Here is a 12,246-nt window from a genome sequence, read left to right on the forward strand (position 1 = left end):
TACCTAGGAAGAACACATGTACCCCTTGGGTGCTATTAAAGTGATATTGACATCAAAAATAACCTTTTTGTACATGTACACTATAACATTGTCTTTGAATGTGATTTATAATTTTGCCATAGAAGTATGTGCCTGATGATTTTACATTACCTTTCTTAACCCATGTTTCTCTATGAGGGGGCTGCCATTTTTGTGCAGCAGGAGTCTCTTACCATTAGAAACTTTAACTGACAGACTGAGAAGGGACAGTCAGGTTGGCAAAACAGTCAGGTTTAGGAACTTTAAGTAACAATTACGTACAAAAGCAGAACTATCAGCGAAAAATGATCAACATGACCTATAGGCAACTTTTAATGTAGATGAATATTTTGAAAATTATTTTTTTTTTGTTTCAGTATCACTTTAAAGGGCAGGAAATTTTGTCTCCCAGGTATGAATCTAATTTCTGCTTAATGATTATCCTTAACTCTGTATTATATTGCTCTCAAGAACCACATATATGCCCTCTGTATATTTGCAGGCATATGTTTGCAGCTGAAACATTGTTGCAGTCAGAAATAGATCCAGTTAATACAATTTAGTATCTTGCACAAATTGCAGGCCTGCCTCTCAGCAAAGTTATTCAACAGAGGAACTTAAACTACAATGCTGTCTTTAGACAAAACAGACTGAAAATGCCTAGGTTGAAATCACACATTATATTTATATATTTTTATTTGCCTTATTTCCTTATCTAGTAGGCAGGTTGAGTTACCGTATTTCATTAAGAAGTGTTGAATATTCGCAATCACAGTATTTAATCCAAAATTGACTTACAGAGGTACCTCTTGGCAGGTCATGTGTACTATCTTTTTTGCACAGGAACAAACTCACATCCTGTAAGCAGGTCAAGGGCTGAAATGAACATAAAACACAGAGTGTCCTGCTACACTGAATGAGGGGAGCGGAATTCCACTGGGCTTCTCAGGATTTATTTATTTATAATGGGGAAAGGGAAAAAAAGGGGGAAGGGGGTGTAGCAGCCCAGAGAGGCTAACCAGATGTTCTTTCATTCCCACCAAACTTTTTCCTAGGTTTGCCCTTTTAAACAACATGTAGCATGCAGGTGGTAGTGGCAGAAGCAGAAATGTACATTGGCTAAATAGTCCATTACACAATGTTTGAATCGATCTCTCCTTTAATGCAGGGAACCTATGAAACTATTTAAATTAGTTAATTCTCAAGAAAATGGGAGTGTTTTTCCCAGTCTCCAATTATCTTCAGTTATCATCAATCTAGGGCTAAATGTCTATGACACATAAGGTACAAGGGTTGATGGGAAATCTGTGTCTGTTCCTTTCTATTTATTTAACCATGCTTTGAATTGAAAATCAAACAGCCTAAAAGAATAAGATATAAATCCATGTGCCCTTAGCAACATCTGAAAAATACAATCAATCAGCCAGACATCCAGATAAGTTGGATACTGTGCACATTGCAAACAAAGAGTCGATTAAATGAACAAGCATTTAGGCTACGGAGCATCCATACCAGGATAGGAAATGGTAGAACCAGCATTCTTTAGTTAGAAGATAGACCATAAATCTGCTCCTTTTACAGTTTTACCTTGAATAAGCAAATACGTTACGGCTCTATAATGGTTGCCATGCTGGGCATGTACAAGGATTGATTTCAGATGTTTGACATCTTTTTTTCTATCTGAACTAGATCAGTAAAGCAAACTGCTTTTAGTTTTGAGGGGGTTTTTTTTATAATCAAGAGACATCTAGCTGTATGAGCAATATGATCAGGCACATCTGCCAAAAAATTTAAGCTGAGGCCCCTCTGGCAGAGTGTTGTGAAACCCCATTAGACTGCAATTAGTCAGGCTGGAAAGAATATCTAGTCTGTTGTTGCCACCCACTTGTGTGGTCAAACTGCTCATGGTTGAACAAGAGACACAAGGGACTGTATTGTGTGCTGTCATCTAAAACTCGATAATCCAGCATTGATACTGAATTGTGTGTAAGCAATGCATATACTTTTATTATGATCAGTATAATTATCTACTTTACTTGCTGCTCTACCTGCTGGCAACAACACACCAGGAGATTTTGGATGTTTTACCTGCTGCATTTTTAGTAGCACAACATGCAGTGCGATAACACCCCCAAATCTTTCCTTCATTGCCCACTATGATAATTGCCATATCATTCTTGTTAAGAAACACTCACCTAAAATCTGGTGACAAAAAAAAATATTTTTCTGTACTTAACACAAAGAGGTATGCATGAACTGCTTGTTCACTGTCAGACCGTTTCACAAGTGAAAATAATCTGTATGCAGGATAACTATAAATATATATCTGCCTTATATATTTCCATTCACATTCAGCTGCTGTGTGAATTGTAACTGGAATCGAAGGGAAGGGCTTAGAAGAGAGGGATCTGGTGAATTAAAGGGGTAAAATAAATGAAGTGCTAAAAAAACTGTCATACAGAGCTTTGGTATCAAGTTTAACATTCACATTACTGAAGCAGATCTCTTCCTGTCTTTTAACAGTGGCTTTAGATAACTAAGCAGTATAAATTCTGTGTTTTCAACAGAACAAATGCCTGCTAAGAAAAGCAATGTTGTGATGCAGGTTAAGAAAATACACATGAACCCTACAGGCAGCTGGGAATCAGTTGTCGCTGTGCAGGCTGCTGTGAGAGAGAGAGAGAGAGAGAGAGAGAGAGAGAGAGAGAGAGAGAGAGTCCAGATGCTCTGTGGATTTCTCTGAACCACAGACTTAAACATGATGCAGCTGTGAATTCTTAGTTTCCCCCTAGCACAGTCTTTTGCCTACCACTTACTATTTGGTTTAGTTTGGACAGTTATCCCTTGCAGGCTGCCTTGAGTTGTATTGCAAGTTTTGAGGGACATGAAGCAAATAATTATGAATACATTTGTAAATTAGAGAGGAAAAGATTTTTAACCAGAACACTGACACTATTTGATAATTGCTAAACAAAACCCTTTTTTAGAATACTCTGAAGTCCACTGGTTAATAAGGCTTGGGGATTGCATGTACAAAGAAAACCAGTATAGTATCATTTCTGAACAATATGAATCCTGTTATCATGACCTGGGAAAAAAAATAGCCAGAAAATGGCTGGCTATTCTCCTCTCTCCCTGATGTAGTTGTAGAAACTATTTCTTTGCTGTAAAGTAGTAGGCCATGGCATTGAAAACTCTAATTTAACACTAAATAACTGTTGAGAATGACAATTTGTCTTCTCAACACCACAGTTCATTAAGCAACAGAGGTTACATTAAATAAATGATTGGTATATATATATATATATATATATATATGTATATATATAGAGAGCAAAAGACTTGACCAGATTGGTCTTTCACAATTGTAGTAATCGCTATAGTGTGGAAAGCTTCATTGCACCCATAATAAAGAAGAATATCAGTGGTACAGATGGGTGGTATAGATGGCAGCCTTCACTGCTGTACATTAAAAGAAATGAAGCAGGGATGCTGCTCTGCATTTGAGACACCTCAGGGACACTGACTGTGTCAAGTACCAGCTCTGCTTTGTCGCAGAGAAGCTCCCTCAGTCTCTAGGCAGCATTAGGATTGAGATAGGGCTTGGCACAAAATACATTACTGGATTCCAAGAGAAAGGTGTGTGGGTGCCCGTGGAGTACTTGTCTTTACACATTTCCGGGTTTGGTAACTGCACTTCTCCTCTCGCCTGCTTACTTGTTCAGGGCTTTCTCCAGGTACTCCTGAATCCATTTAGTCTTGGGGTCCAAGCATATCTGTTTACTATTGTTTTTCAGACGGGCCCTGCCAAGGACAGCAAAACATACAATAAGTTTCTTCAGTTATTGATAAGAGATGGGGTTGGGATTGAGTGACAGTATTATATTTTTGGGGCACATAGCCTGAGAAGAATTGCACTTAATTTTAATCAGAATACTAATATCTTAGACCAAAATAACTTTTCACAATATTCATTTAATCTGAAGTCTTTTCTTCCTGTGCATATAACACTGAATTATAAAGACTGTTAGTTTACTAACCACCATAATTAAAGGGGTGGTTCACCTTCAAACAACTAGTTGTTATCAGATAGCATCACCAGAAATAACGACTTTTTCCAATGACTTTCTATTTTCTATGTGTGACTGTTTTTCTAATATTGAAGTGTAAAGTGTCATTTTTCACCTTCTAGCAGCCCTGGGAGGGGGGTCACTGATCCTGTAAACTGTTCTAAATGGATACATTTAGTTGATACATTTCTTATCTTTGTCCCTGCTGAGCAGAATCTTTGAGTTTCATTAAAAGCAGCTGTTAGAAATGATACAATAGTTACTAATACGCCAGAGATGCTGCTGAGAAATGTATCAACTCAATGTTGCAAAATTGTAACAGTTCAGAATTTGCACCTGAATTACTGAGCTGCCAGACTCAAACACCAGAGACAGGAACATTCAACTTTAAACTTAGATTTTGGAAAAACGGTAAAAAATAAATAATGGAAAGTAATTGGAAACAGTCTTTATTTCTGGGGAACAATCAAAAAAACAATTGAATTGAAAAAAGTGTTTGGAAGGTGAACAACCCCTTTAATATTTTTAATAATTTTAATATTTAAATGTATTTTGAATAAAATGGCAGGAGAAAAATATGACATTATAACACTTATAACACTTAGAGATACCGAAACAAGAAATAAAACTATTTTATACCTATCATAATTATCTTGCCATAAAAGTGTTTTCTTGATGCTTTAACATTACTTATCCAGTCCCTCATGTTCCTCTATGAGAGGGGCTACCATGTTTGTGCAGTGATAGTCTCTTTGCATTAGAAACTCTGACAGGTAGAAAATAAATAGTCATGTTTAGGAGCTTGAATAAACAATTACTTTCAAAAGCAGACCTATCAGTGGAAAGTGATCAACATGGCCTATAGGCAACTTTTAATGTAAATTCATATTTTGAAGAGTGTCAATATCACTTTAAGGTTATAGAACCTGCAAGCCTGGCTGTTTCTGTTATAAATATTGCAATATTGGTTGCAAGAGTGAACTTGTTCAGCACAGATGCAGTTTTCATAACTCAGAAGTAGAAAAATCTAGAACTGGGAACCAGGTGAAGACATTCTAAGTCCTTGGTGGAGTTAGAGCTTAGAATAACATACATATTGTAAAAGGCTAATACTTAGTATGGTCAGTTATACATTTATAGTAATACCTGTTAAAGGAAGATAAGAAGAAAGAAGCCTTGTTCTGTATAATTTTGTGGCATTCTTAAGGGTAATGGAGAGTGATGAAGAGACAGGTGATCTAATAAGTGAAGGAAGCAAAAGAGATCCTAAAAAGCAGACAAAAAGAAAAGTGATAGCGTACGTCACTAACAAGAGTAGAACCAGGCCAACCCAACCCAACATACTGTATATACAGTATATATATGGATCTGCAAATTATCAGCACAACACATTTTAGAATAAGTTGCATTTTATACTGCAAAAGAAATGTCACATATTAAGGGAAATTGTACATGATCATACCTTTATGCATATAATGTTTCCTTTATGTAAGGTACTGTATTGCACAGAGAACAAATGCATTCCCTAATTTTAAAGAGAACTGTTGTATTGATGTCTAGGTTATGGCTCAGTTAGAGTAAGCAACATGGCTGTTTTTCACACATACGGAAGGTTTATTCTATAAATAGATGTATTTTCTGGTACAGAATGCTTATAAGAGGTAAACTTACACAATTTGCAGGGAGCAGTTGCTAGTGGAGTAGATCTTCAGGTGTTTGACATTGCTTTTGGGCACATTGCTTTCAAAGTATCTGCAGGGACACCGATATACCAAGCTGACTGGTTTTCCTGTAGGATTAAAAGACAAATACAGGGATTTGAATGATATATTGTAACCAGAGAGACAACAGAGTAAGGTAATATAGCTACAAATTGTCCTATTGTGCCCATCTTCATATATATGGTTATGTGCCTATGAGTGCTGTGTGAGAATATGCGTATGAGTGATAAAATATTCTTAATTGCATTATATCTGGGAGCTAATCTATTTCTTAGATTTCTTGGATACTTAGACACATAGCAGCAGGAACAAAGAAAAATATTGGCTACACCCTAGTTGCAGAAATGTCCACATCTTGTTGGAAGCAATGCTCTGTAGTGTTCAGCAGTCCAAGGGACTGACATTTATCTTGGGCATATCATGTCTTGCTGTGTCTTGCCATGGTTTATTACAGTATCCTAACAAGCAAGTAAGGAATGCAAAGGGAAATTGTTTGCCCCCAACCTGTTGAAAACAGTATGTATCTAAAGATCTTATAATGTAAACAAATCACTCTCTGCTATTGTTACAACATCATTTAACAGAGCATGTTACCAAAACAGTTGTTAAAGCTTCTGGCATATTCTATGTAGAATTCAACAGTGTCAGTTTTATCAATATGCATTGTATGGTATCATTCAGCCAGAATTCAATTTTATATAACATATTGGAGCAACTTTTTCATCAGGTTTTCACTGCATGAATGACTGATAATACTGTGACTTATTAATACAACTGCAGGCGCCACACATTTTCAATATGCAAAACTAAAAAAATATTACCTTTGGCAAACGCTCATGTAAATATGGAATATGTAATGTAAAGGAAAAGGATATCTTCAAACACAATACGTTTTACTGAACATAAATCAATATCCAAATTGAAAATGAACCTTTATTTAAGGTAGTTTTATCTTTGACCCTCATGGAGCAGCAGTAGGCTGTTCTTGCACCTGGAGAAAATTAGAACAGTCTCCTCTAAGAAGTCTTTGCTAACAAACAGACATAACAAACTAGTGCTACAGAAAAAACAGCAGAAGCCAAAAGAATATCTTTCATGTACAGTACATCTAGGGATTTATGCAATAAAACACATTACTGAAAGAGATCAAACTGCTAATGGCCAACCTTCCTACTCAGGACAGGCTCACTTTCATCTCATACAATTTTTCCTTGTCTGGCCACACTTCAACTCCAGGGAATATTTTTTTTCTCTTTTGGAGCTTGCACTATATTATGAATAAGAATTGTTGGATGTATGTGTCTTTATAACAATGTAAGCTCAAAAAGCGAAGTGATGTAAACTTACTAAAACAATTTTACAATTTACATTATCTGTTTTTAGCAGTTTCCGAGATATCTGCAGTTTTAGACTGATAATAGCAGGCTTTTTGTCCTAACTGAGAGTCAGCAGCCTGAGTTTGAGTCACTGATACTCTGTTGAGCTGAAAGTCTGTATAATGATGCATAATAGCCTGACAGATGCCTGAACAATCAATAAACAAATGAAAATGGACAGATAGTGAATATTTTTTTAAACTGCTGTCAAATTTCTGTATCCTAGGGGTTCAAAGAAAGTCGATGCTTAAATCTTAACTAAATTTGATGGGTAAATCCAAATCATGTAGCTCATGTACTTAAAGTAATATTGGAACTACTTTTTAAAATATGAATGTACATTAAGGGTAGAGACACACGCAGCAATTCGGGGAGTCGCCGGCAACAAATCTCCTCTTCTTCGGGGAGACTTATCTCCCCGAACCGCCTCCCTCCGGCTAGAATGAAAATCCCTGGCAGGATGGCTTTGTTTTCCGAAATCGCCTGAAGTTTCCTCGTTAGACAACTTCGGAAAACAAAGCGCTCCAAGTGCCATCCCACCGGTGGTTTTCATTCTAACCAGCGGGAAGGCAGGAGAGGCAGTTCAGGGAGATTAGTCTCCCCGAAGAAGAGGAGGTTTGTCGCCGGGCAACTAATCTCCCGAATCCGCCTGTGTGTTTCTGCCCTTAAAGTTACCTATAAGTCATGTTGATTTTTTTCTGAGAGGTTTGATTTGTAAGTAATTGTTAGTTGAAGTTTCTAAACCTGACTGTTTTGCCAACCTGACTGTCCCATCTCAGCCTGTCAGTTAAAGTTTCTAATGCTAACGGACTCCTGCTGCACAAATATGGCAGCCCCCTCATACAAGAACATAGGGCATCAGAAATGTAGTGTAAAAGCATTGTGCAAATACTTTATGGCAAAGTTATAAGTTGCTTTCAAAGGCAATATTATGATAGATAAAAAAAGAGTTTAATTTCTGGTGTCCGTGCTGATAGGGACGCTATATAGTCTGAGCATTCCTAAAAACTAGTAGGCCTCTCTATGTAAAGAAATGCCATCAAGATTAGTGTAGAGCCACTCAATTGTGTTTTTTGAGGGTAGTGTAAGTAATTAGATGAGATAAAGGATCAGATAAGCCAGCACTTAGCTACACTGTTATTCTACTTAAATAATGTTTTTTACCCCGGGCAACAAATAAATCTAGAGGAGGCTAAGTTGCACGGTGGGAATGGAAATGTGATTGTTTCTCTACAAAAACTATACTAAAACAAGCAACAATAAAAAAAACTGTTGGATTTCCAGGTTAAAAGGTTATAGGATTACTATACATGCTTCACCTGGGTGAAAAATATGTTTTTGCAATATTCCTAAATAATTGCCTTAGCAGAACTAAAGTTAAAGATGTGAAGTGTGCAAGAGGCAATTTGAATCCCCTTTCCAAACACAAAAAATGTTTGTCTTTAAATAAAATGGAAATGTTGAAAAGTTGAATAGCCTTCACATTATTTTTTTATTATCATTTTCCATATGCAAAATATATGGAGACTAATGGGTTGTCTCTGTAGGAGTTAATCACTGAAGCCATGTTGTTTGTTGCAAATATCATGGAATATGCATTAGCTTAATTGTTCATTTGGCTTGATATGTCAATCAAACGCTTCCCTAGGGTAAAATAATTCTAGGATTAATAATTATTTGCACTTTGTTGTACTGCTGGTGGGGGGTCCAGGTGTGAAAATAGATCTGGGTTACAACACATTTTGTCATGGAAAAGATTTTCACATCAGAGATCTGGCTCAGAATTAAGAGTTCTGCATTCTCTATGTGTGTCCACAGCTTTAATTTTTTTTTTCTTTTAAACGTTTACAGAAAGCATTTACACTGCAGAACTTTTTATATCAGTATGAACAATGCTTGGCTGAAAAAGCAAAGTCTTCCAAAATGGAATTCTGGAACTGCAATATAGCCCACTCATTTACTCATGACTAAATAGAGAAAGGTAGCTTGCAGATGTTGTTTTTTGTCTAGATGAAATTTAAAGAATACAGGCTACCAAAATATGACAAATGCATCCTTAGTGCATTCTATTTATCTAGCACTTTCATTTTCTTCCCTGTTTTTGCCTCAGAAGGAGAAAATCCAAATATGCACAGATAAATATTTCTGTCTTTCCCTATATTTGCTTCCCAAAAACAAATATCACTTCTGTTTATTCTTTGGTTATAATGTCAGAGTGGAATGCCTTCAAATGATCTCTAATGTGGCATTAGTTTGTGTACAGAATACATGAGACCTGTCTGCCTAACAGCCCTCATTAAACCTAATTTTAGTTGCTTTGTAAATTGAGCTGCTAATGAGTTGGAGGGAAATTTAACATCAATAAAGAGATGTTAGTCAATGATTTTCCATTTATTAGACATTTAGTCATGTGTAATTTATAGAAAGCACAGTAAATATTACAGACCTGTCCATCTCTCTTATGTTCACTGTCATCAAGTGCTAAATATTTATGTTACAGGATACATAACATTTAATCCTAAGAAAAAGGGCATTGTTACGAGTTTTGTTATAAATGTTTCAATGTTCTGAAGGCATGAAATTATTTATTAATGAAGCCAAATCATTATAATGTGCCTTATTAATACACATAAATAGGAAAAGAGCTAAATTATTCAGATATTAATATGTCATGCACAAAGTCCTGCATCAGGTTAATTTGTAATGCACAAAGGCTACAATGCCAGCAGCCACTTGACATTTTGCAAGGGGGAGTAGGGTGGAGTGTGGGTCCCTGTGGGTTGTTTTTAACCTAACAACATTCTGGTGACCCTACTGGCTTATCTCATGAGTAGTTGTCCTGTTGTATTTCAATCACTAAAATGGTGAAAGGAAAGTCTTTCTCCATCCAGATGCAAGGAGATGCAGACTTTGCCATTAGTAATATTTATCCAAAATAATTTCAAGTTTATCCCTTGACACTGAAGAGTCACTCATTTTTGTCATGGCATTTGGGAGATAAGCAAACATCTAGCATGTAAATAGCTTTAAACATGTGCTTGGCATTATACAGTGCATGAAATATCCAGTGCATGAAATAAAAGGAGATGCACAGATTCCTGTTCAGTGCACTGTGCCCTTATGACCATACCTCAAGCCTTCCTTAACATTACTGCTTCTTCAGGAATGCAAGGTCTTCATATCTCCTATAGATCTCTAATCTCAATACCAGAAGAAATATATACTATAACAGACTAGTTCAGAGGCTTACTGATACATATGCTTTTCCAGGTATTGTAACCCACCTATGCACTTTATTTGCTGCAACTATTACCTACTGTTTAACTATGGTCAGACTAAGGTTTTTTAAACAGTCCCGGTTGTAAAGAAATCCCAATTTGAGCCCAGAACAGATATACGCTGACTAGCACATCTATGTTCAAGCTGTATTATTGAATATTATATTTTTGGCCTAATGATTGTTAAATTGTTCCCAAATGACACATTTATTCTCTGTTAATATATTTTATTGTGCAGAAGCGTAATATTATAATTGCTGTTTTATTTTGCTAATTTAACAAAAACTGGACAAACCCCATAAATTATTCTGGTTTTCATGTTAAATTGGAACTTTTACAGGTAGATCCAGTGTTTGCACTACAAAGAGACCTCCATTCTCTCTTTTATGCCTTTTATCTTGTCAGGTCATTCTTTATTTATACTCTCTCCCTTTAGCACTTTGCCTCCTGTAAGCATTTACAATGGAGTGATAAAAATACGTTGACACCTTTTTATAATGAATCTGGATAAACCATATCAATTTACCTTAGTGGGGAAGAAATAACAATGGATAGAGCAAAACTAGTGGCTGTTGGGAGAAAACAGAGGTACCTAAAGAGGGCACTGCCCACTTTTAATATCCATATTTGAAATAGATCATCCTTCTCAACGTTAAATGCACAGGGACCCTACAATGATTTTTCTGTGGAGCCACAGTAACTTCTAGCTATGTTACTGCTTTATCCAAGTAGTAAATCACCACCTTCCAAGAATTTTTAATAATATTTTATTCATCCTATAACAACCCCATTTTCCTCTCCACCCTCACTATTTCTGTATTTGTGCTCATATATTTTTACACACTCATTTTTCATTCCAATTTGATAATCAAAGCCAAAGGCTTCCTGTGTTTCTAAACTGTAACATTAACACTGCCAGTCTTAACAGGGCTATATACCTCACATACTGGATGTATTATTATAATAATAATTATGATTATTACGAACACATTTATAAAGTGACAGCATATTGTACAGTGCTGTACATTAAATTGGTGTATACATCAAGCATACAAAATTACAAACTCAAACAACCAATAACTGATACAAAAAGGGCCCAGCCAAATGAACTTACAATCTAAGAGTTATTGTTACCTTATGTTTATATAACTGGCCACCATAGCATAACATATATGTTGTGCTGCTACTGCCTATTTTCCTATATATTGGTGATTATTTTTGTGGGGTGGTTACTATACTGAAAATACAAAAGTGCTGAAAGATATTTTCCTAGGCTGAGCCTACTAGAGCTTGGACCACATGGAGAGTGTATGCTGCACTGCCATCTCTTCCAATTACTAGTCTGCTATTTATCAGTGCCATCAATGGCCAATGAATGTTTGACTTGATTGATTTTTTTTTTCAAAGCAGCTCTGAGTTCTCAAAAGGAATTAAAAAATATTCATGCAAAACATTAATTGTCCAAAAAAAATCTCATAACGTCCCTTTAACAAAAACCAGCTGAATAAGTAGACATGACATCCTAAGAGACTAACAACTCAGGATAGGCAACTGGACGCTCACTTCAAGAACAGAAAGTACGCTGGATGACAGACATATTATACTGTATATGTAATAGAATTAACAACATGCTTTCTCCAACTTTAGATAGCCATTGTGACGTTATACATTTTTTCGTGAACAGGAAACCATAAAAATTGCTATCCCAGAAGACTAATTAAAAAACTCATTTTTTCTCATTATTATTTTAAACAAGAGCTAGGTTTCTGCAGAATTTGTAGGA

General features: G+C 36.0%; 1 protein-coding gene across 5 annotated transcripts in view; it reads right to left on the reverse strand.

Annotated features, from left to right (window-relative positions):
• Window positions 1–1,224: 1,224 nt before the first annotated feature.
• Window positions 1,225–12,246, reverse strand: part of cxcl12.S (C-X-C motif chemokine ligand 12 S homeolog) — a 159,704-nt gene continuing 148,682 nt past the window's right edge. For 3 of the 5 annotated variants that reach the window (XM_041571241.1, XM_018227642.2, XM_018227643.2), the window contains 2 exons: window positions 5,760–5,877; window positions 1,225–3,822 (listed from right to left, as the gene is read on the reverse strand). In XM_041571241.1, coding sequence (XP_041427175.1) covers window positions 3,732–3,822; window positions 5,760–5,877 — 209 coding nt within the window. In that variant the 3' untranslated portion in view covers window positions 1,225–3,731. Of the gene's footprint in view, window positions 3,823–4,727; window positions 4,855–5,234; window positions 5,355–5,759; window positions 5,878–12,246 lie in introns of all 5 variants that reach the window. The other 2 variants (XR_005963012.1, XR_001932443.2) reach the window with 2 other exon arrangements.

The sequence above is a fragment of the Xenopus laevis genome, chromosome 7S (assembly GCF_017654675.1).
Source record: "Xenopus laevis strain J_2021 chromosome 7S, Xenopus_laevis_v10.1, whole genome shotgun sequence".
In the NCBI taxonomy this organism is placed as follows: Eukaryota; Metazoa; Chordata; class Amphibia; order Anura; family Pipidae; genus Xenopus; species Xenopus laevis.